Source organism: Dipteris shenzhenensis, chromosome 32 (assembly GCF_047967505.1).
Source record: "Dipteris shenzhenensis isolate YYH24624 ecotype China chromosome 32, Dip_SZ_1.0, whole genome shotgun sequence".
Taxonomy (NCBI): Eukaryota; Viridiplantae; Streptophyta; class Polypodiopsida; order Gleicheniales; family Dipteridaceae; genus Dipteris; species Dipteris shenzhenensis.
Genome location: NC_141627.1, coordinates 38,530,672 through 38,553,737, shown reverse-complemented (window position 1 = coordinate 38,553,737; position 23,066 = coordinate 38,530,672). Strand labels below are relative to the sequence as shown.

The window sequence follows — 23,066 nt, the reverse complement described above, 5'->3', positions numbered from 1 at the left end:
TTGCTCCTTTGGTGCATCCTTTGCTGTCTCCTTACCCTTTTGTTTCTTGGAAGAGGTTCCTTGGGACTTAACGCTTGTTGCTGCTGCCGTTCCGCTTGTTGGAGAAAGATTGTTTCTTCTCCACCTTCAAGGCGATGTTGATGGTGTCTTCGAGAGAAGTAGGAGTGGCAATGTCCACCTCATGTTGAACGACATACCGTAGGCCAGCAAAGAACTTCCTTTGCTGCTCTTTTTTATCCTTCCTACTGAATGCTTGAACTTTTAGCAAAGTATCCCAAAAACGATAAACATACTCATTGACTTTCTCTTCTTGGCGTTGGCGGAGGATATCCCACTGCACCATTGCATCTCTCTTAAACTCCTTAGGCAGGAAGTGCCTCATCAAGTTCTTCTTGAAGCGCTTCCAGGTGTGGGCTTGTTGTCCAGTGTTGAACATAGCTGCCCACCAGAGTGAAGCACTGTCTTGCATGTGCAGGACGGCAAACCAGATCTTCGCCTTGTCTTCGTACTCCTCCCCCTCAAAGAAATACTCGGTCTCGGATCCAGGCCAGCAAGACCTTGGGCTTGTCCTCTCCCTTGTACTTAGTAAACTTGAAGAGCTTGTCTCCAAGAGGTACCTTATGCTTTGCATATCTTCATCTCTGTGGACGTCTCGAAGGAGATGGACTCTGATGATGCCGTCTACCTCGAGGAGGGGAAGAAGAGGATGATCTTCCCTCCTTGTTGGAGTTGGTGTTGTTTGCACAGCCTCTTCCTTGGGATTGGGGCCTTGTGTCATGAGTTTCTGCTTGGTTGCTTTCTAGCACTTGAACCTGTTGAGCAATGTTTGACAAGAGAGTACTCAACTCATGCAGGTTAGGAGGGTCAGGTCCATTGGCCGCCATGATGACTTGATGACTCAATGAAGGAGAGACTCAACAAGAAAAAGCTCTGAGTACAGGACCACTGCCTAAGCTCTGATACCAATGTAAACTACTCGGTGCTTTCTATCAATTCAAACAATGGATTTTGTAGAGGGTTTGAATGAAATGACTGCGAGTTGCCAAACACATATACTTGAACTTAAGAGATTGCAATTAAGCTGGAATTAAGACTTATACACCTTAAACACAAAGTGACATCATTGGAAATTACAATATGATTGAGGGGCCAAGACGCCCCCCCCTTATCCAAGCTCACTTTATTCTTGAAAATGGAGATACAAGACCAAGGTGCAATGCACCTTCCAAACTGATGAACTTAGTGAAAGCCTAGGACCTAGATACAAGACTCAAGAGCATATGTACAAGTTAGACAAGAGAAAGGAGGACTCCAAGCTCAGGTTTCAACTCTTGGCTTGCCCAATTCACAAGGAAGAAGCCTGCAACAATCACCACTTGCATCCAACATTAGAGACAGGCACTGGTTTCTAGAAAGATAGCAGAAACAACATGAAATAGTGCTGTAAATGAGATAAACTTGAAAATATAGACTCCCTTCGTGACTTGACCCTTTTGTAGATGAAGTCCTTGATGCCTCTGAAGCTCCCTTGGGTGAGGAGAGTGCGGAAATGGGGCTGGAATGAGAACAGCTCAGAAAAACAGCCTGTAGGCTAGAGAGAGAAAGCCTTTAGCAGGGTCCCTCCTGGAAGCCCCTTCTTCTGCTTCCATTCAGTCCAATGGGTGTTTTGTTTCGTTTTGTTTTGTTTTGTTTTTGTTTTTGTTTTTTTTAAAACACCGCTAGAAAATTGTATTTACAAACTGACGCAATTCAGTGTACTGACACTCTGACACAATTCCCTATACTAGGGAATTCCTGCAATCCCAGATTCACACTAATTAAGCATTTGATACAGGCATATATCTCAAACAGCGCTTTTCCCTATTCTAGAGAAGCTCCTGCAAACTAACTCTAACTGTAGCACATAGGCATAACCTCAAGCATAATCTGTCCCTGCTACAGCATCAACGCCTCATGCAGACTGATCACTTACGAGATCCTGTCTATGAAAGTAGAGCATCAACCGACTAAATCAAGAAGAAAAAAAAAAAACACGAAACTGATGGAGGTCAAAAAGAGCTCCCTGGTCATCAACGATTTCGTCACAGCCTTCTTGGATTTCGTGGCCTCTTCCGTTGTCTGCCAAGGTGTAGCTGCCTGATCGAGATGTTCTCCGGCTAGGGGTTGCCCATCCACAAATCTTCTCGAAGATGCACACGAGCCACCACGCTGTCCTGCATCACCTCTGCGCTCCTAGCCTGTCGTCTGCTCCAGATCACGGGCAGCGCCAGCGATTTGGTCGTCACGTCGCAGCGTCAGCAGTAGCCGAATCGCTCTACGCTCCTAGTACCTTCCCTTGGGCTCTCCGTTGATCTGGCGTCAGTCACGGGCTATCTGCGTCACCTTCGCCGAATCTACGAAGGCCTCCCTCATATCCTTTGCTTCCATCGTAGACTACGGGCAGCGCCAACCTTCCGTCGTAGATCACGGCAGTGCCTACCTTCCGCTCCACACCTGCTGTCCGTCGTCACGTACAGCCCCCTCCAATTTCGTCGTAGATCAGCGTCGATCCCGTCAGGGAATTAGCCGTACGTCATTAGCCACCAGGCGGTCCAGGCCTGCAACTTGATTATCACGCTGCACTTCTCCCCGTTTGTCCAGCTTCGTGGTGGCAGTGCGGGATGACCACCGCTCGAAATCTGTCCCCTCTCTAACTCCTAGCCTTGGGCTCTAATACCAAATGTTACACAATACAACTATTCCTACTGCAGATCACGGGAGCAGCACCATTAGTTTCCTCCCAGCCAACCTTGCTGAAGCATACCGAGCTAACAGAGAATTACGAATCAAAACCATACGTGAAAATCACACATTCTCTTCTCTCTCTAGCTTCAACAAGCCCCATCTCCCTAGATGGATCTAGATGCCACATGTCATCATCATAGGGCCTTCCTAATGCAACATTTCACCCCTCTCTTGGGATGCATTAAAATCCTTTGCCCCTAGGCACATTCCTTGTATTAGGCCCTTAGCCTTAGATCCACCTAGTCTAGTGCTATCAACCCTCACCTAGGACCTTGACATTAATTCCCTCCCGATCATTTACATGAAGCGCAAACAAATAATTACAAACATAGATCCTTTAAGGGAAATGTCAACTGATTCTTCCGAGGTCATGCTACCTCGGCTAGAGCGTAACATTCCTTCATCGGGTTCACAGCTTGTTTGTTCTTTGGACTCTGCCCTATCTTCGACATGCTCAGCAGTTTGGAGTTTGTCTCTACTTTATGGGCAGGGTTTTATCTGCAGCTCAACTTCGTCGTTGGGCTGAAGTTGCAGTGGGTCAGGATTGTCTTTCCTCCTTTGTCTTTCTAGGCAAAGGTTTTTATTATGCCCACTGCTCTTCGACTGATGTGGTGGAGCGACTTGTCAGTCGTGCTGGTATTCATGGGGCTGGTTTCTTTGCTTATGTGATGCCTTGGGATCCACTATTTGATCCATCTGCCTCTCTTCTGACTCACTGTCCGGTCTAGATTACCCTCAAAGCGTTGCCTCTACCTCTTCTTCAGCATCTTCCTACTCTTGCAGCTTTTTTGGGGAGGCCTCTACATGTTCCGAGATGGGAGTTTTTGTAGGCTACTCGGGATGTTCATCTTTGTATTTTATGGGATATGATACAGCCCGTGCCCTCTACTCTGGATCTTGATTTGGGATTTGCTTATTTGATGTGCATCAGGCTGCATTTTGCCTCTTTTCCTATAGCATGTTATCGGTGCCGGCAGGTTAGTCATTTTGCACGTGCTTGCCCTTTGGCTTTCATGACCACTCCTCATGCTCCTTCTTCAATAGTAAAGTTTACTCTTCCTTCTCGTCCGGTTTTTGCTAAGGCTTTACTGGATAAGTCTTCTTTTACTGCTCCGAAGCAATACTGGAGGAAGGTAGAAAAATCACAGGTTAATCTTTCTCTTGCTAAAGAAGTTCAGGATCCGACTCCCGTTGAGCATCATCAGCCTCCTTCTCCTCTAGATATGGATGTGCCCCTTGCAGAGGGGATCATAGAGGATGCTGCACATGCTCTTTCTCAGGTTGATCCTCGAAGTGAAGCTGAAATGCCGAGTCCTGCTTTATCAGATGCAGCTCTTTCGCCAGAGGATACATATGTCGATCTAGCTTCTTTGCCTCTGATGCCTGTGCCAGAGTCTTCTTTTGTTCGGGATGCAGAAGTGCCTCTTTTACTGGAATCTTTTCATCCCATGTTACAACAGGTTTTTGACCCTGTGATTCAGAAATTTCGGGTACCAGCCTATATCAAGAAGAATCACAAGGGCAAAAAACAGCTGGTTTTTATTGATGGCGTGGTTTCATCACTGCATCAGTTTTTATAGAGCAATAATTTGAAGCTAGAGGATGCTGTGTTTGATCCTCCTCCAGCTTGATATGTAACTTTTTACTTGGCTGCCTCATGACTTTTTACTTGGCTGCCTTATGACTTTTGCTCTGAGGCTTTACTTGTAAATTTTTTTCTTGTACTTATTTGGTGGGTTTTTACCTCTTTTTGAGATTTCCCACATAAAAATATAAGATTTCACTTTCAAAAAAAAAAAAGGTGTGTGTGTGTAGGAGCGTAATTATAGGGTCTTTGGTGATCCTGTTTTTTCCACTTTCTCTTTCTTCAGACACTCTTTGCAGCAATCGCTTTTTGATTGCTTTCAATCTCGTGTCTTTGATCATGATGCATATTTGTCCTATAGTGAGATTTTCTCTATATGTATTATAGCTCTCCCTTTCTGGGATAGCTTTTTTTGTAATATAATGACTCAAAGATTCCACAAAAAAGTGTGTGTGTGTGTGTGTGTGTGTGTAGATATGTGTGAACTGTTGTCCCATCCTAAAATGCAATCTCTGTGTCCAAATAGTCCATAGTACCCAAAAACGAGCCCAGTGAAAGAAAAGGAGGAATGGAGACATCTGAGATGAGAAGCATCCAAACATCCAGAAGAGTTTCCTGAATCTGATAGAGGGAAACCGAAGCCGCAGCAAATGAGAGACATGAGTGATCAATATCCGAGAGTGCGGGCAAGACCATAACAAATGGGGAACTCTCTCACGGTGATGAGAGCAACGGGGGCAGGAAGAGGAAGCAATACGACGTGCTGCCAATTTCACCCCAATGGAAAAATCTCCCACTATACATCTCCAAAAGAAAAGCCTCTGTTTCAATGGCAATTTAGCTTTCCAAATTTTCTTGAGTTGTGATTGCCACCAAGATAAAGGCCTATACAAATTCCAAAGAGTGTTGGCATGCTTATCAATCCATGGCGGTGGAAGAAGAAATCTGTAGACCATCGAGGAGGCCAGATTATGCATTGAAAGTGAACAGGTAGCGGGAGATAAGGAAGTCAGATTCTAGTCTAGTAATCTGTCCTGTACGAACAGTGGAGGAACAGGAACAAATGGCTGCAACATAGTTGTAAGTATTCTCCAAATGGGCCTATGATGCAGACCCAAGGGGAATGTCCTGCAAGCTTGTGGAAATGAAAGCACATAACCGTGTTGATCCACAACATCTCCGACAAATCTTATGCCCAATTTCATAAGATTATATGCTTTAATAGGTGCCTGTAAAGCAAGAGGCGATTCAAACACCTTGCTTCAATGGATGCTTTCCAAGCGAAGAGAATTACCATGATGGGAAGAAGCACCTGACCATTTAGCATAAGAGAGAATTCTCTTCCAATTATGAATAAAAGCAGTAGAAACAGGACAACCAGGAATTTTCCCCTGAAATGTGGTCATGACTGCTTCCGAGTGATCTGTAATCCAATGCCCATATGCGTGGGACGTCATGTTTCCACACATAGCTGCTAACATAATAGCCCATGGCTGTTTTTGCTGAAAAAAATCAGCAATCATAGTGCTCTTTCTTGTCAACATATGAAACTGAAGATTTGTAGTTTCTTCATTGCATCAATTTTTACAAAGCAACAATCTGAAACTGGAGGATGTTGTGTTTGATCCTCCTCCAGTTTGATCTTGTAACTTTTTACTTGGCTGCCTCATGACTTTTGCTCTGAGGCTTTACCTGTAAATATTTTCTTTGTACTTATTCGTGGGTTTTTACCTCTTTTTAGGGGTTTCCCACACAGAAATAAAAGATTTCACTTAAAAAAAAGTGTCTCTATGTGGTGTGCGCACAGGTTGTGTGGTGAGTCTGTGGTGTGAGGTGTGAGAGTGACTGAATACGACATGCTTACCGGACCATATGTATTTTGTGTAGCTGGGAGAGTGGACAATGGATTCACACTATATTGCACCATGATGGTGTCCATAGAGTAAAGATATGTGCAGGACGACCCTAAGGAGAAGGTAGAGAAAATCATTTAAGCACAAATGTTATTTGAAAGAATTGACAATAATACTTACCATGTCATGTATTGATGGGGACAGATCAAGTGGCTTGTTTTAGCCATGCTCAAGCACCAAGGAAGCAAAGTGCCTAAGTACTACAATCAAAGATTAGTAGAGATCAAACTTGGGGATGTGATTTGCATGGGTGAGTGAAACTAGCTAAGGGAGTGTCCATTTGACAACTTCAAAGTCACAAGGGATGGGCGCAAGATTCTATGGGGTGGTGTAGCAACTATTGACTTGAGCAGGTGATTGTAACCGGTTTTGGTGCCTCGTCTTTCTTGCAACCAAAGCCATTAATGGTTGGTTAAGAAGCTTTCTTCATTACATTTTTATGTTGCACACCTTCACGAGAGAGGGGGATGTGACACATTTGCAGGCACAGGCAAAAATGCCAAAAAGAGGGATTGAGACTATGAAGGGAGCTTTGTTTTTTGGAACTCTTGTAGTCAATAGAGCTTTTGACTGCTGACATTTATTGTGGTGCAATGTATGTGGAGGTTATGACTCATTGCATTTATTATTATAGAGCTTATGAGCACTTATATTTATCGTTGTGGAGCTTATGACTGATTATTGTGGATCTTATGAGACTGATTATGCTATTATTATGTGGAGCTTATAACTGCTTATATTTATTGTTGTGGAGCAATGCATGTGGGCTATAAATCCTATGTTAATATTAATTGTATCATGCCTTCATACTTAGGAAGAATATGCTTAAGAAGTGGGGATGAAGAACATTATACTTATTCAAGGGAGCCACAGAGGAGCGACCTCTGCCCGTACGGCCCCGTCAAGGCCTCTGTACAGTCCTCCCTTCCGTCCGTACATCTGTACGGCCCCCGTACAGCGTCCGTACGTCCTTACAAGACCCGGTTTGCAGTTTCGTACAGATTTGGCCACGCTGCCTCCGTACAGTTCCATTTGCAGTTCTGTACGGCCTCTGTACAGGTTCCGGCCAGGCCCCATCTAGAGCTCCGTGCTCATTTGCTGTTTCCATACAGTCCTACTTCCGTACGCTGCTTCTTCCTGCTGCTGCTATCAGCCCTCTCGGTTTCCTAGCTGTCTATCCCTGAGTTTACTCCTTCCTCCCTCCTTTTTTCCCTAGCTGTCTTTGCCCTTTCTGTGACCTCTTGCAGAGATTTATTTTTCCTGTCCAGTCCTTTATACTTTCTCCTTTGGTGCTCTATATATATTTCACTTTCTTTACCTTTCCTCTTCTTCAGAAAATGGCAGACTGTCCATATGCAAAGACTTTTCAAAAAGAAAGTTTAGTCCAAAGCAAAAAGCAAAAGCAGGTCATGGGTCAGGATGACCCCTTTCATGCCTTTGCAGAGGCTCAACTCATATACGAGGTGATGCATGAGGGTTTTGAAGATACCCGAAAAAGTTGGAAGGATTCAGTTCCCACCACAGGCATTATGGTGGAAGTGGATGATATTTTTGATCCAGTCAAAGAATATGCCAAGCATGCCATCATTATCTTTTTTCCAGGACGTATGCCTGGTGCTACAGATGTTGGTAACTGGTTGACTAAAACCTTGGGTAGTTGCTATGTCAAAAAAGTTCATTATGCAGCAAGGGGTTTTTTTTAAGTGATCATGGCAGATGAAGAGCATAGGCAGATTTTATTGGAGCACTCTCCTCTTTTCAATGGGCAGCAGATGGTTCATGTGTTGCCCTGGTCTCCCACCAGAGACTATCATGCGTTGATCCGACACAGATGCCCTGTCTGGGTGGAAGTTGTGGACTTCCCTCAATGTCTGGCTTCTCTTTTGCCAAAAATTGCAGCATCTCTTGGCAAAGTGGTTTGTCCACCACAGCCTAATGGCAATTCAAACAGATTTTGTATTTTGTATTTTGTGGGACACAGATAATCCAACCCCAGACTCTTATTCGGCTACAGTGAATAATGTTTCGATGTGCAGTGCCTTCTATAAACTGAGGTCTCTTTGCAGGTGCTTGCTTTGAATGCAAGAAGTTTGGGCATATGGCTTCGCAATGTCCTTAACATACTCCAAAAATGCCAATGCAGGCTTATTTATCTCCACCTCCGAGCAAGACTTCTACTGCCCCCTCTTTGATGAAGACTAAGGGGGTGAAACAGTTTTTTGTTGTCCAGGACAAAGGGAAAGCACCAGTTGCTTCAAATGGCCTTCGGCCTCTCATCCTCAGGTAAAGGAAAAAACTTTGAATGATGCTTGGCAAACCCCAAGAAAAGTCTTTTCACCTAGGAGACCATCGCCCTCTATCACGAGGACGTGAAAAGTGATGTAAAGTATCTTCGTAACTCAACCTACGCTTAATCCAAGGTTAACCATGGTTAAGTGTTGTAATGGTTTGGCCGTGAGGGACTGGCTAGAGGAAGTGCACACTTCCTAGAAGTTCCTAAGGGCAAAGTCTAGGTGCACCACTAGGTCCTAGGGGTAAGGCAAAGGCTTTAAAAGAGGGGTCTAAAGATTGGGCCCAAGAACAACCAACGTTGTCCTTGGTATGGGGGTTAGGACTTTAATGAAGGGGCAAATGGCAAGGAGGAGGTGCCATTTGTCATGCATGTGTATGCATGCCCTTCCCCCACCTTCCATCTCTCTCCCCAAACTCTCCCAGAGGTGTTGGACGTTTTCAGTTGTTCTGGTGCAGTTTTTGAGCTGTTTGAGCTGTTTAACCTGTTTCAAGCCTGTTTTCAGCCGTTTTCAGCCTGTTTTGACTGTTCCAAGGCTAGTACACACTTCTAGGAAGTGCCAGAAGTCATTTTTGAACTTTCTGAAAATTTTCGTACAGACTGTATGGACGTCCGGACGACTGTACGGAATCCGTACAGACGTGTTCAGCTGCCTCCAGTAGGTGCACGGGGTCTTTTGCTGTGCGGGACCTATGTGCACATGTTTCTGGCTGTGTGGTGGCTTCTGGAGCTGTTTTGGACTAGTGCAAGCTGCAAGAGGAACTTTCCCTGCTGCTTTTGGCACCTTCTCTTAGGAGGACTCAGGCACATATCCCGAGGCAATCATTTTAGGGCAGATCTGTGAACCATCTTTCCTCTATAGCTCTTTCTTGTTCACCCTCCACTCTCTACCTTCATTTCTCTCTTCTCCTGATTGCTAGAAGACACCTGCACCCTGCGGGGAGCCTGGACAGAGGATAGGTGCGAGGAAGGAGCTCGCCCCTCTGCCACAGACAGCGGGAGGTGGTTCCAGGTTTTGTTTTTCCTTGTTCTTTCTTGCTTTGCAGCTTTTTGCAGTGCATACGTGTTGTTTGCAATCCTTTCAGGACTCCTACAGGTTCTAGCAAGCACCCAAAGGCAAGGGTGATCTTGTGAAAGGCCTAAGGATAGTGTGGATGCATGTGATAGCCTTGAGGCTGCCTTGAGCTCAGTTTGCCAATGGTTTGGATGCCTGAAGGCTTCTAAGTTGTGTCAGATCAGAATTGAATGCCTGAGTATGCCTTGCCAGTGGGAATTCTAGTGGTGCACTTGGATTAGATGCATTGAAGACAAGTAGAGGATTTGCAGAGAGGAACAGTGCAGGGTTGAACCCTTGTTGTAAAACATTTCCATTCAGAAGCATTAAATAAATACCGTAAGGGTCACCAAGGCATTTGGGGCCAGTAGGTGCACTGTGTACTATTTTCATTGAGCAGGGGCATTCTAGCCTCACCTTTGTTGTTGTTGAAGCTTGTTTCTAAGTTGTGCTAAGTGATTGAAGTGACTGATGGCCACTTATGAAGTTTATGACTAAGTAGAAGAAGATCACTGCCCTTTTGTTTATCGAAGGCCGGTTTCACCCTCCTGGACTTGGAATGGTGCTTCATCTCAGGGCAAAACATCGGCTGAGAATTCTGGTATTGGTTTGACTTGGGCTGAGGTGACATCCAATCGTACCCTCTTTCTATAAGAGGAAGTTGCTACATTATTACCTTCTCCTCAGGCTGAGTTTTCTTCTCAGGGCCGAGGCCTAGATACTGAGGTGGAAATGCAGACATAGAAGGCATTTTTGCTGTTGTACATACCTGTCCTATATCTGTAAATATGCTTGATCATCTCAAATGTGTCACTTTGAATGTACAGGGTTTGTGTGATGCTCGAAAATGGAAACTGGTCTGGTTGTATATACGCCAATTGCAGCCTGATATAGTGGTTTTGCAAGAGCATAATCAGCATATGAATTGCTGGAAAATCTGGACATTTTGCTGGTTATGACATTTTTTATGCTGGAGAGCACTCTTTCTCTGGGGTAGCTTTTTTGGTTAAGCATGATCTTCACCCTATTGTGGCCTTCAATGATCACCATGGTCAATGGATGATCATACAATGCCTCATTCAAGGCGACATCTTTGAATTTGCATCAGTATATGCTCCTCAATCTTCCGGGAATCGAGCTTTGGTTTGGGATGCCATGCATAAATATCCCTGGCGGCATTATGCTTTTATCTGTGGTGATTTCAATAATGCCCCACAACCGGGAGATAATACCTCAGGCCACACTTACATGTTTGCTTCTGAAAAGCATGAATAATCTGATTTTTTGCTTCAGTTGTCTCTCGTTGAACTTTGGAAGGAATTGCAGCCCATGCTTCCAGGCTATACCTTTCAGCATAATTCTCAATCTTCATTTCACGCACAGTTGGACAAATGGTATCGGGTTGATCCGTAGCATTCTAATGCCTTCACTTGTCAGCTTTGGATAGACCATGCTTTCATATACTCTGATCATGCTCCTCTTTGGCTGAGGCTCTCTTTGCATGACTTTCCAGATGACAGATTGGCTTGCAGACGCCTTTTGCTGATAAATAATGGTTACCTCGACCATGCTGATTTTAAAGCCATGGTTTCTGATGCCATTCAACCTCTTTCTTATCAGATGCACATTGATCTGGATTATGCATGGCAGGCTTTTGTTGCAAGAATGCAAGCTGTTACTCAGGATTATGGTAAATCTTACATGCAAGCCACACGAGAGACTGTGAAGCATGCCAAATACACTTGCCAGAGTTTGACAGACCTCAGTCATCATTGCCCTTTGTCTTCGAAAGAAAGCATGCTATTATGCCAGGCTAAATTTTGTCTCGAATCGAATGATCGAAGAAATCTTGCTAAATGGGAGACCCGATCTAGGCAAAGGGCTTTTTTGGACAAAGGTTGCTGTTCCAAGCAATTCTTTAAAAGTTTGCATAACAAAAGGCAAGCTGCTAATATTTGTTGGATCCGGTTCTTGGTCCTCATCTCGCTCAGAGCTTGCTGCTTTTTGTGTGCAGCACTTTTCATCTCATTTCGGGCATGTGGACATTCTTTCTTCTCAAGTTGTGTCTACCCGCCAACTTCTTTTGGAGCATTTCCATCCCATCCTCTCTGATGCTCAGGCTTTGGAATTGGAAATTCCTTTCACTGAAAGAGAATTGTCAGATGCTGTTAAATCCTGTGGCAAATGGAAATCTCCCGGATGGGATGGTCTCACTGTGGAATTTTTTTTTGCTTTCTGGGATATCCTCAAGCAAACTTTGCTGCAAATGGTCAATTCAGCCTGGGAAAATCAGCAAATGCCTATGTCATGGAAAAAAGGACTTGTCAAGCTCCTTCCAAAACAGCAGTTATGTGATTTTCTCACTGATTGGAGACCAATAACGCTCATGCCAATTATTTACAAGATCATAGCCAAAATGGTTGTTGATCATATTAAAGGTTATTTGCATGATGGGCTGCATCCTTCGCAATATGGCTTCGTTCCCCATAGGCATATCACAGATAATATTGCTAACGCTTATATTGGGATTGAATATGCCAAATACACACATCAAGATGTTGTGCTCTTACAAGTGGATATTGCAAAAGCATTTGATACAGCTCAATGGGAATTCATCTCGCAAACAATGCAAGCTTTGGGGTTTGGAACAAAAATGCAGCAGATTATTTATAGGTTACAAGGACAGCAATGCAGCCTGCATTCTTTCTGGAGATCTCTCTGATGAGTGGACTTTTCGTTGTTCAGTCCAGGGATGTCCCCTTAGTGCTTTATTATATGCCATTGCTACCCATCCCATGCTGCAATATATCGATCATCTCATGGCTACAGGCTCCCTTCATGGTTTGGAATTGGATGCAAATCGTAGCGTGGTTGCTCAAGCCTATGCTGATGATTCTTTCTTTACCCCGAAGAATACGCAAAATGATCTTTCTACTTTGATGCAGTGTTACGCTCTAGCCGAGGTAGCATGATCTCGGAAGAATCAGTCGACATTTCCCTTAAAGGATCTATCTCTGTAATATATGTGTTTGCGCTTCATGTAAATGATCGGGAGGGATTTAATGTCAAGGTCCTAGGTGAGGGCTGATAGCACCAGACTAGATAGATCTAAGACCAAGGGCCTAGTGCTGAGATATTGCCTAGGGGCAAGGAATTAAATGCATCCCAAGAGAGGGGTGAAATGTTGCATTAGGAAGGCCCTATATAGATGACATGTGGCATCTAGATCTATCTAGGGATTTGGGGCTTGCTAAGGCTAGAGAGAGAAGAGAAGAATGGGATTCAAGTGAATTTCAACGTAGATCTCTGTCTGGCTCATAAGCCTTAGCAAGAATTGGCTGGGAGGTGAATCATGGTGCTGCTCCCGTGATCTGCAGTAGGGGCTAGACTAGTAGAGAGAGCTTAACAATTGGTATCAGAGCAAGTTACGAAAGGGGAAAGGTGGAGCGTTGGTGGTGAATCACCCGACGGTGAAGACGAACAGGCTAGGCAAGCGAAAAGGCCGCACGATTATAGACCAGCGTCGAGGGAGATCCAACGCTGCTGACGGTGTGCGTGATGATTGGCGCTCACGTGGAGCTGTGCTGACGACGAACGATTGGCGTGGAGAAGAGAAGGGATTCGTGGTCTACGATCAAACGGAAGACCTGAAGAGCAAACGGCGAATTCGAACGTGACGTGATACGTGGACTGTTCGTTCGACGTCGGTCTACGCCATAAATACGGTTGTCGACTGCTTCCCTGGCGCATATGCAATCGGAGATTACGGATGACTATGTGGTCTTTCTACGCAGACAGCTCGTGGGCTCGTGACCTCCACGCGACGGGCTGACCTGACGAACCACAGAGAAAGGACCGATTCATTTGGTAGACTGACGTACGCAAGTGGCTCGTGAACGGGAAGGCTTGCAACGTGACATGTGATTACTGGTATCTCCAAGGTGCAGCCTGGCGTGACGCATGGTGGAGCGCTGCTCGAAAATAGAGAAAGTCTGGTTCACTAGGCAGGAGCGATCAACCAGGGAGCTTCCGCCAACTCTGTGTTTTTTTTTCCTGATTAGTTTCGTTGATGCTCCGCTTACATGAATAGGATCTCGTAAGTGATAAGTCTGCATGAAGGTTTGATGCTGTAGCAGGGACAGATTATGCTTGAGACTATGCCTGTATACTTCAGTTTGAGTGAATTTGCAGGAATTTCCCTAGTATAGGGAAAAGTGCCATCTGTGATATATGCCTGCATTAAATGCTTAATTAGTGTGAATGTGGGATTGCAGGAATTCCCTAGTATAGGGAATTGTGTCAGAGTGTTAGCACACTGAATTGTGTCAGTTTGTAAATACAGTGTTCTAGCGGTGTTATTTTAAAAAAAAAAAAAAAAAAAGAGCAAAACACCCATTGACTTGAATGGAAGCAGAAGAAGGGGCTTCCAGGAGGGACCCTGGTGAATTAGGAGTCCGGCCGACCCAGCAGGGATCGCGCCCAGTAGCTCACACTTTATCTGGCAGGATTGCATTGCTGGAGGATGCCTTGCAACAGTTGTTAGCGCAGCAATTACAAGCCAACGCAGGGCTATCTGAACTTAGGAGAGCGTTACAGAGTATGTCTGCCAGAGCTTCTCGAGAAGAGAAGGGTAAGGCTCCAATGGAACTGGAGTCTAGTGTCCATACGGTCGAGCCTAGGAAGGCTAAAGTGCCAAATATTGCCAATTACAGAGCGGAAAAGTATTCTGGTCGGATGAACGACCGTAGCTCCGATGTCATTGAGACCTGGCTACACAAATGGGACGAGGCGTTCGCCATTTGTGAGATCAGAAATGACATCAAAAAGATCCGCGAGGCCACCCATATGTTTAGTGAGGCAGCGGATCGGTGGTGGATTAAACAACAAAAAGATGGCATAGCATCCACTACCTGGGAGGGGTTTAAAAGAGAGTTCAGGAAACACTTCTTACCTCCTGACGAAGCATCCCGAGCTTGGGATCAATATAGGAACCTTCGTCAGAGAAATTTATCAGTGGCAGAATACACTGATAAGTTTCGAGAGAGTGTAATGAAGGTTGATGAACCCCTGCCTCAATCAATCCAAGTGAAAGATTTCATATTTGGATTGAATGATCGAATAAAAATGGAAGTTCGGGCTAAGTACGCGAACACACTAGATGATGCAATAGCTATAGCCCTGAACTACGAGGATGCCAAGGGCAGCAAGCCAAGTGGGTTTGCACAGGTCGGAACCCAGTATGGGTATCCGAAGAAGTCTGGGTTTAAGAAGAAGTGGGCTAGTAGAGGGAGTGGTTCGCAGCCGAGTGGTCAAGCCAAGCAGGCGAGACCGGCTGAAACTCCTAAACCAAGTACCACCATTGGAGTGAAGAGGAAAGTAACTCCAATGGCAGCCCGGGCTTGGTCTAAATCTCCCTTGAACCCAGAACAGTGGGAAAAAGCGAGGAGAGAAGGCTTATGCTTTGGTTGCCTTCAACCTCATCAGTGGAGAGATTGTCCACGTAATAAAGATCGTCGGATGGCTGAGATGGTGATCTCAGAGTGCGACGTGGAGATGCAGGGAAGTCCCAGAGCGGAAGAGATGCAGATTCAGCTAGCGGGATCTTCTCAGAGGTTAGTACCTTGTTTGTTCTGTGTGTCTGTTGCTAAGTTAGTGACGAGTGCAACTGATAACATCCTATCTAAGCCCGCAGCAACGGGTATACAGCCTTCAATGATACGGAGTTAATCAAAATGAAAGGGCAAGTGGCCAGTCATGATGTCATTGTGTTGTTTGACTCGGCGTCAACTCACAATGTGATTAACTCCAAGCTCGTGAAGAGGCTGAAATTAAAGACAAGTCCATCTGACTATGCGTACACAGTCAGGATGGCAGATGGAAGTTCAACTGAAGTATGGGACCAAAGGGTTACCCAGTTGGAGCTTCGGATTCAGGACTATGCTGAGAAGCTTGATTTTGAAATGACCAAGCTTGCTCATGCAGATATAGCCCTGGGAATGGCGTGGCATTCTAGGAAGAATCCGGCCATTGATTGGAAAAAGCACGTATATCAATTCAAGATGAATGATGTGCTTTATGTCTTGCGAGGTGAAAGAGATATACCTCAGGGACCGTTGGTTTCCGTGATGGAAATCAGAAAGGCTCAAGTTGAGTTTTTGTACCTTTGCATAGCATCGGTAGAGTCGGTGGATGATTCTTCGACTAGCACTGATGTTACGCAAAGTGGTGAGATGGCCAAGCTGGCTAATCTTATAACAGAGGAGTTCTCTGAATGTTTTAGGGATGAACTACCTTATGGGTTACCTCCAGAGCGGAAAGTTCAGCATAAGATTGAACTGATCCCAGGGGCAGAACCTGTAAATAGACCTCCCTATAGAATGAGTTTTACTGAAGAGGCGGAGGTGCGTAGACAACTGGAAGAATACCTCAAGTTGGGGCAGATTCAACCAAGTTTCTCACCTTTTGCTTCGCCAGTGATATTAAAGAAGAAAAAGGATGATACGTTTCGCCTCTGTATAGATTACAGAGCATTAAATAATATCACTGTTAAGCACAGGTATCCGATGGCTCGGATTGATGATTTGCTAGATGCATTACATGGAGCCGTGATTTTCAGTAAGATAGATCTTAAGTGTGGCTACCATCAGATCCGGATTAGAGCCGAGGATGTGCATAAAACCGCTTTTAGAAGCAGGTTTGGTCATTATGAGTTTTTGGTAATGCCCTTCGGACTAACCAATGCTCCAGCGACCTTCGTCATGCTTATGAATGATTTACTACGTCCGTATATCGGAAAGTTCGTAGTACATTTTATTGACGATATCCTAATATTCAGTAAAAGTGTTACTGAGCATCATGAACACTTAAGGGTAGTGTTCAGTACTTTGAGGAAAGCCAGTCTTTATGTGAATAAAAAGAAAACTATACTGTGTATGGTTAGGCTTGAGTATTTAGGGTTCATAATTATTCCACAGGGGGTAGAAATGGATCCGAAGAAAGTGGCTGCGATACTAACTTGGCCAATCTCTCAGAGTCTGACCGCGTTGCGATCATTCTTGGGATTTGTCCAGTTTTATAGAAGGCATATCAAAGGATATTCCGGAATAGTATCGCCATTGACTGATCTGACCTCAGATAAAGTACCTTTTGTTTGGGGACAGAATCAACAGGAAAGTTTTAACACCATAAAACAAGCTGTGGTCTGAGGACCGGTGTTAAAAATAGTTGATCCCCAGAAACCGTTGTTCCTAGAAACCGATGCAAGTGGCATTGCGGTAGGAGCAGTCCTCCTTCAAGAGGGAAGGCCAGTAGCCTTTGAAAGCAAGAAGCTTTCTCCCTCTCAAAGGAATTGGCTAACTCATGAATTGGAGTTGTATGCAGTTATCCATGCTTTGAAAACATGGAGGCATTATCTGTATGGTTCAGAGTTTTATGTGGATGTAGATCATGATACTCTGAAACATTTTTGTAAACAGCCTGACTTGAGGGGCCGCCAAGCTAGGTGGGCAGAGCTCATGCAAGAGTTTAATCTAACGATTCGGTACCGAAGAGGAAAAGACAATAAGGTAGCTGATGCGTTGTCTCGCATTATGCACAACCTGAGTTTCACGGTATTAGAGAGTGCTCTAATGACCGAGATAAGAGAAACTCAAAAAGTGGACGAGTTTGTCCAGAGCTTATGGCCTAAGGCTCATGTGTTAAAACCCGAGGAAAGTGAAAAGGATGACCTGGCATCCAGAAAAGGCCAAACTTATGCAAGATATACCATAAGGAATGGTATGCTAGTTAGAAATGGCAAGGTTGTAGTACCTGGTCAGAATGATCTCAGGCAGAGAGTCATTCGACAATGCCATGATAGCCCGTGTGCGGGACATCCAGGAGTCGAAAAGACATGTGATCTCGTGAAGCGAGATTTCTTTTGGCCAAAGATGAAAAAGCATATTCATGAATATGTGACACGATGTTTTTCGTGTCAGGTAAGTAAGGCCGAGCGGGTGAAGCCCCCCGGACTGTTACAGCCCTTGGAGATACCACTAAGTAAGTGGGAGAGCATTTCCATGGATTTTATTGTAGGGCTACCTGCAACACAAGGAGGGTATAATTCTATCCTTATGGTGGTTGATCGTCTAACCAAGATGGCTCACTTCATTCCAACTAGAGAGTCTGTTAGTGCCCCACAAGTGGCGGATTTGTTCATTAGACATATATTTCGTCTGCATGGATTGCCTAGATCCATAGTGTCAGACCGAGATGTCAGATTTACCGGTCATTTTTGGACAGCGGTATTTGAGACACTAAGGACTGAGTTGGGAATGAGTAGTGGGGATCATCCTGAGACGGATGGTCAGACGGAGAGAGTCAACCAGACTTTAGAGGATATGCTGAGAGCATATGTGTCATTGAGGCAACATACATGGGACAAGTGGTTGCCATTGTTGGAGTTTGCCTACAATGATAGGAAACATTCATCTACTGGGTTCAGTCCGTTTGAACTGAACTATGGTTATAGACCAGCCAATCCAACTATAGTTGGAGTACCTCAGAAAGTGCCTAGTGCTGCGAACTTTGTAGTTCAGATGCGGGAGATGCTAGCACTTGCGAGAGCTAATATCCGCCAGGCTATGGATAGAGCCAAGGTGTATGCGGATGAAAATCGGTCTATAAGAGTATTTGAAGAAGGAGAAAAAGTTTTTCTCAGAATTCCTTCGCACTCGAAGTCGTTGACTTCAGGAGAGTGTGCTAAGTTATCACCTCGATACTGTGGGCTGTGGTTAATTCTAAAGAGAATAGGCAGTGTAGCCTATAAATTAGAATTGCCACAGGGGTGTAAGGTGCACCCGGTTTTTCATGTTTCGCGCTTAAAGAAATTTTTACATACAGGTGACTCACTAATCGAAGGTGTGGTTTTGTTTCAGGAGATAGAGGATATTGCAAGGCGCAAACCAACAAGAATCTTGGACCGAGGAACAATGTAAATACGAAATCGAAAGATACCCACGGTGTTGGTTGCATGGCATGGTCAGCCTCTATCCGAAGCTACCTGGGAATCCGTATATCAGTTGCGGAGAGTGTTCCCAGACTTTATCATCGAGGACGCTGATGTCTGAAGAGGGAAGGAATGTTACGCTCTAGCCGAGGTAGCATGATCTTGGAAGAATCAGTCGACATTTCCCTTAAAGGATCTATCTCTGTAATATATGTGTTTGCGCTTCATGTAAATGATCGGGAGGGATTTAATGTCAAGGTCCTAGGTGAGGGCTGATAGCACCAGACTAGATAGATCTAAGACCAAGGGCCTAGTGCTGAGATATTGCCTAGGGGCAAGGAATTAAATGCATCCCAAGAGAGGGGTGAAATGTTGCATTAGGAAGGCCCTATATAGATGACATGTGGCATCTAGATCTATCTAGGGATTTGGGGCTTGCTAAGGCTAGAGAGAGAAGAGGAAAATGGGATTCAAGTGAATTTCAACGTAGATCTCTGTCTGGCTCGTAAGCCTTAGCAAGAATTGGCTGGGAGGTGAATCATGGTGCTGCTCCCGTGATCTGCAGTAGGGGCTAGACTAGTAGAGAGAGCTTAACATGCAGGCTCTATCTGTTTATGGTTTGGCAGCGTCTTCATGTAAATTTTCAAAAGTCCAAGCTGCTCCCATTGCATTCTAAAGGTTGGCATAGTCTTTTGTGGCCCAGGGAAATCATTCCACCCACTCAGATTGTTCGTCATCTTGGTTATCCTTTGGGGTGGGGTCTTGCTTGTCGTCAACAAACTAATTGAGTGATGGTCAAGCTTCAAAAAAAGCCAGAATATTGGAAACTGGCAACGTGGCCTTCGCATGTTCAGCTTCGGATAGTACAGTCCATCCTTGTGGCATATATTCAATTGCATTTGCCTTTGATCATGTTCACTAAGGCAGATCTTGCTTCTTTATGTCTGCCATTATGGAAATATTTTGGCGTTCCAAACATGGCAGAAAAAGTATTAGATTGCTTTCAGTGCATCAACTTTGTTCTCCTAAGATGCATGGTGGTTTGAACATCACGAATATTCCAGGTGCACATCCTTGCTCACAGGGAAAAAATGTTGCTGCATTTCCTACAAGGTGATCAGCCTTGGGCTCTTATGATTAGACTCTAATTACACATATCAGTATTTCTGCCTTTGGTCATGGGCAAATCCATCACTGGGATTTCTTATTTGGTCACATTGATGGCACTTTGCATGGCTGCCCTTTGGTCTCCAGTTTGCTTCTTGATTGGAAGCACGTCCTTTCTCATCTGAAATGGAATGGTCGACAGTCTTTGCTGGGTAATTCTTTGCGAGCTGAAAGCAGTCATTGTTTGACAGTTTTTCAGTCTTCACTGGCTTTACAGGAACCTCATCGTTCCTATTTTGTTTCTTTTAAGGGCATCACTTTTGTTGCTGATGTTATTCAGGATGATGGCTATGTGCTACCTTTCTCTCTAGCAGCTACACGGTATGGCTTGGGTCATTATCGTGCTTTGTGGCAACAAATTGCTTATATACTTTCGCCGTTTGTTCCAATTCCTCCTTTGGAACTTCAGGACAAGTTTGTTGGTGATGTTATTCAGGATGATGCCTTTCTCTCTGGCAGCTACACTGTATGGCTTGGGCTCTCATTATTGTGCTTTGTGGCAACAAATCTCTTATATACTTTCGCCGTTTGTTCCGATTCCTCCTCTGGAACTCTGGATTGGACTTTGACTTCACTAGGGTCCTCTTCTCGCCCTTTGAGGCTATCTGAGATTACGGTGCCTGCATTGTATAAAATCCTTTTGCCTTAACCTTGGGTTTCAGAGAAAGACAATTCTATTTGGCGAATGCATCTGTGGTGGAGAAAGAGATTAAAGAAGCTTTGGGCTGACAAAACTCCTCTTCGACAACAGGTTTTCTTCTGGCGAGTGCTTCTGGCCATTTTTCCATCTGGAGACATTGCTCCTGCTCGTTGCCACAGATGCTTGAGTCCTCAGGAGACTATGCCTCATTTATTCTGGTTTTGTCCATGTTCTCGTGAGTTCATCGATCTTCTTTGCCAGTGCCTACGAGCGAGATTCCGACTAGTCTTTTTGGGAAGTCTTTCTAGCTCTTTGGTTTTCATCCACCCAGACCAGAGTTTCATCTTTTCTTTGTTTGGGTTCGCTATTGGGCACTCTAGACTTTATGGACAGACAGGAGCTGTAAAGTCTTTGGTGATCCCATATTTTCTTTGTTTGGTTTTTTAAAGCGTTCTCTGCATCAATCCTTCTTTGATTGCTTGTAGACGCACTGCATAGATCATGATGTATATTTAGCATACAGTGAGATTTTCAGTTGATGTACTTTTGGTTGCCTCGTTTTGAGGTTGCTACTCTTGTAATATAATCAATCAAAAGTTTTCACTAGAAAAAAATAGTGTGTGTGTGTGTGTGTGTGTGTGTGTGTGAGAGAGAGAGAGAGAGAGAGAGCTTTTTTTGAAAACCAATGTGTGTGCGTCCGCACTCGCGCAAGATGAGCAAGCCCAGGAAGCTATACACTTAGCAGCCAACACCTCAAGTGCGCCCACCAAACAACACCATAAGAAAAGCCTCTATCTAAGAGGAACCTTGCTGTTCCAAATACAGCAGAGACAAACCTTCACATCCCAAGGAGCATCTGCTCTGGACTTCCCGGCTGCCCGTGACTATTTGGAGATTCTTCTTATTCCATGTTGAATATTTTTGGATGTCGCTCAGGCAAACCCTTTATGATGCCTCTCAGATAGATTACTTTGTTTACTTGTCTTACAATGATATTTTTTGATATTGTAATAGTAGGTCCTCTCATTGGGGACGACTCTTTGTAACATAAGGATACATGGATTTCACCCCAAAAAGAAACAAAAAAAGTGTGTCTTGTATTATGTTTGTAGTTCTTAGTCCCTTTCTTTGGGACTATTTTTTGTAATATATTGACAGATGGATTTTACCAAAATGTGTGTGCATGCACGCATACACGTGTTCATGTGGGCACGTGCATATGGGTGCCCATGCATGTGTTTGAAATGGCAGGTGGGCCTGTGGATGCTGGCAGGTGAAATACTACAGGTGTTTGCCTCCATGCCTTTGTTCATTTTTATGAGTTTAAGAAGAAATCTCTGACATGCTCGTGCTGTCTATACTGCAGATATCAGTCAGTGGTAGTAATTTTCAATGCTTGCCCGACTGAAATTACCATCGATGTCCCTTCAATGAAATCAAGGAAACTATGTCTGCATCCTTTCCAGGTACACCCTAAACTTTCCCATTTTGCTGACTAACAAGACACCACAAGCCCACTATCGTGAATCGGTAGAATATCTATACAATCTTTTTGTGAATTGCTGATTTCAATACATTTTCTGCATCTGTTGTTGGGTTTTGAAAATTTTGAGTGTCTATGTATTGTCGCAACCTCTTTGAGTATTTTTATGTAAATCATGCAAATACAGATTACGTCATCGGACAAGGTGGTAAGACAAGCTTCGTTCAAAAGGATGTATGGAGCCTTTGACATCCCAGCTAGGACAACTGCAGTCTTTGTAGAGCCTCGGGTTCCTTGAAACTCGGGACCGCAAAATTTTACGACAGTCGCAGGATCAGTAGCAACATCTTTTCTGTCAAAACTGAAGCTATGATTCCATAGCTTATTTGTGTTGCTTTGTTGTTACCACCCTGATCAGAGCTACAACAGTTGTCATGCGTCAATTTTGTATATATTTTGAATATCTTCATATATAAATGATTAAAAGGTGCGATTGTGTCATGGTGTTAAAATCAACGTTGATCAACATCCCCGGGCACTGTTCCCTCCCAAAGAAGGGAGCAAGAAGAAATGGAAAACAGTTTTTGCAGGAAAAAAGTACTCTCTGCGTGGACAGAGGACGTGGCCAAACTAGTGACTGCAGCACCAGCACTGCCACTGGCCTGCCTTTCTCGCTCAGTTACACTTCTATGGGTCTTCCTTCTACACATGTCCATAGTGCATTCTGTTTCCTCCCAAAGAAGGGAGCAAGAAGAAATGGAAGACAGTTTTTGCAGGAAAAAACTACTCTCTGCGTAGACAGAGGACGTGGCCAAACTAGTGACTGCAGCACCAGCACTGCCACTGGCCTGTCTTTCTCGCTCAGTTACACTTCTATGGGTCTATTCCCTCTACACATGTCCATAGTGCATTCTGTTTCCTTCCAAAGAAGGGAGCAAGAAGAAATGGAAGACAGTTTTTGCAGGAAAAAACTACTCTCTGCGTGGACAGAGGACGTGGCCAAACTAGTGACTGCAGCACCAGCACTGCCACTGGCCTGTCTTTCTCGCTCAGTTACACTTCTATGGGTCTTCCTTCTACACATGTCCATAGTGCATTCTGTTTCCTCCCAAAGAAGGGAGCAAGAAGAAATGGAAGACAGTTTTTGCAGGAAAAAACTACTCT

The 23,066-nt window shown here is 44.4% G+C and overlaps 1 protein-coding gene across 1 annotated transcript in view; it reads left to right on the top strand.

Annotated features, from left to right (window-relative positions):
* Window positions 1-22,487, top strand: part of LDA (limit dextrinase) — a 215,739-nt gene extending 193,252 nt beyond the window's left edge. Inside the window, exons 29-30 of the mRNA XM_087370761.1 lie at window positions 21,786-21,885; window positions 22,090-22,487. Coding sequence (XP_087226887.1) covers window positions 21,786-21,885; window positions 22,090-22,200 — 211 coding nt within the window. The 3' untranslated portion in view covers window positions 22,201-22,487. The remainder of the gene's footprint in view (window positions 1-21,785; window positions 21,886-22,089) is intronic.
* The last annotated feature ends 579 nt before the right edge of the window (window positions 22,488-23,066 follow it).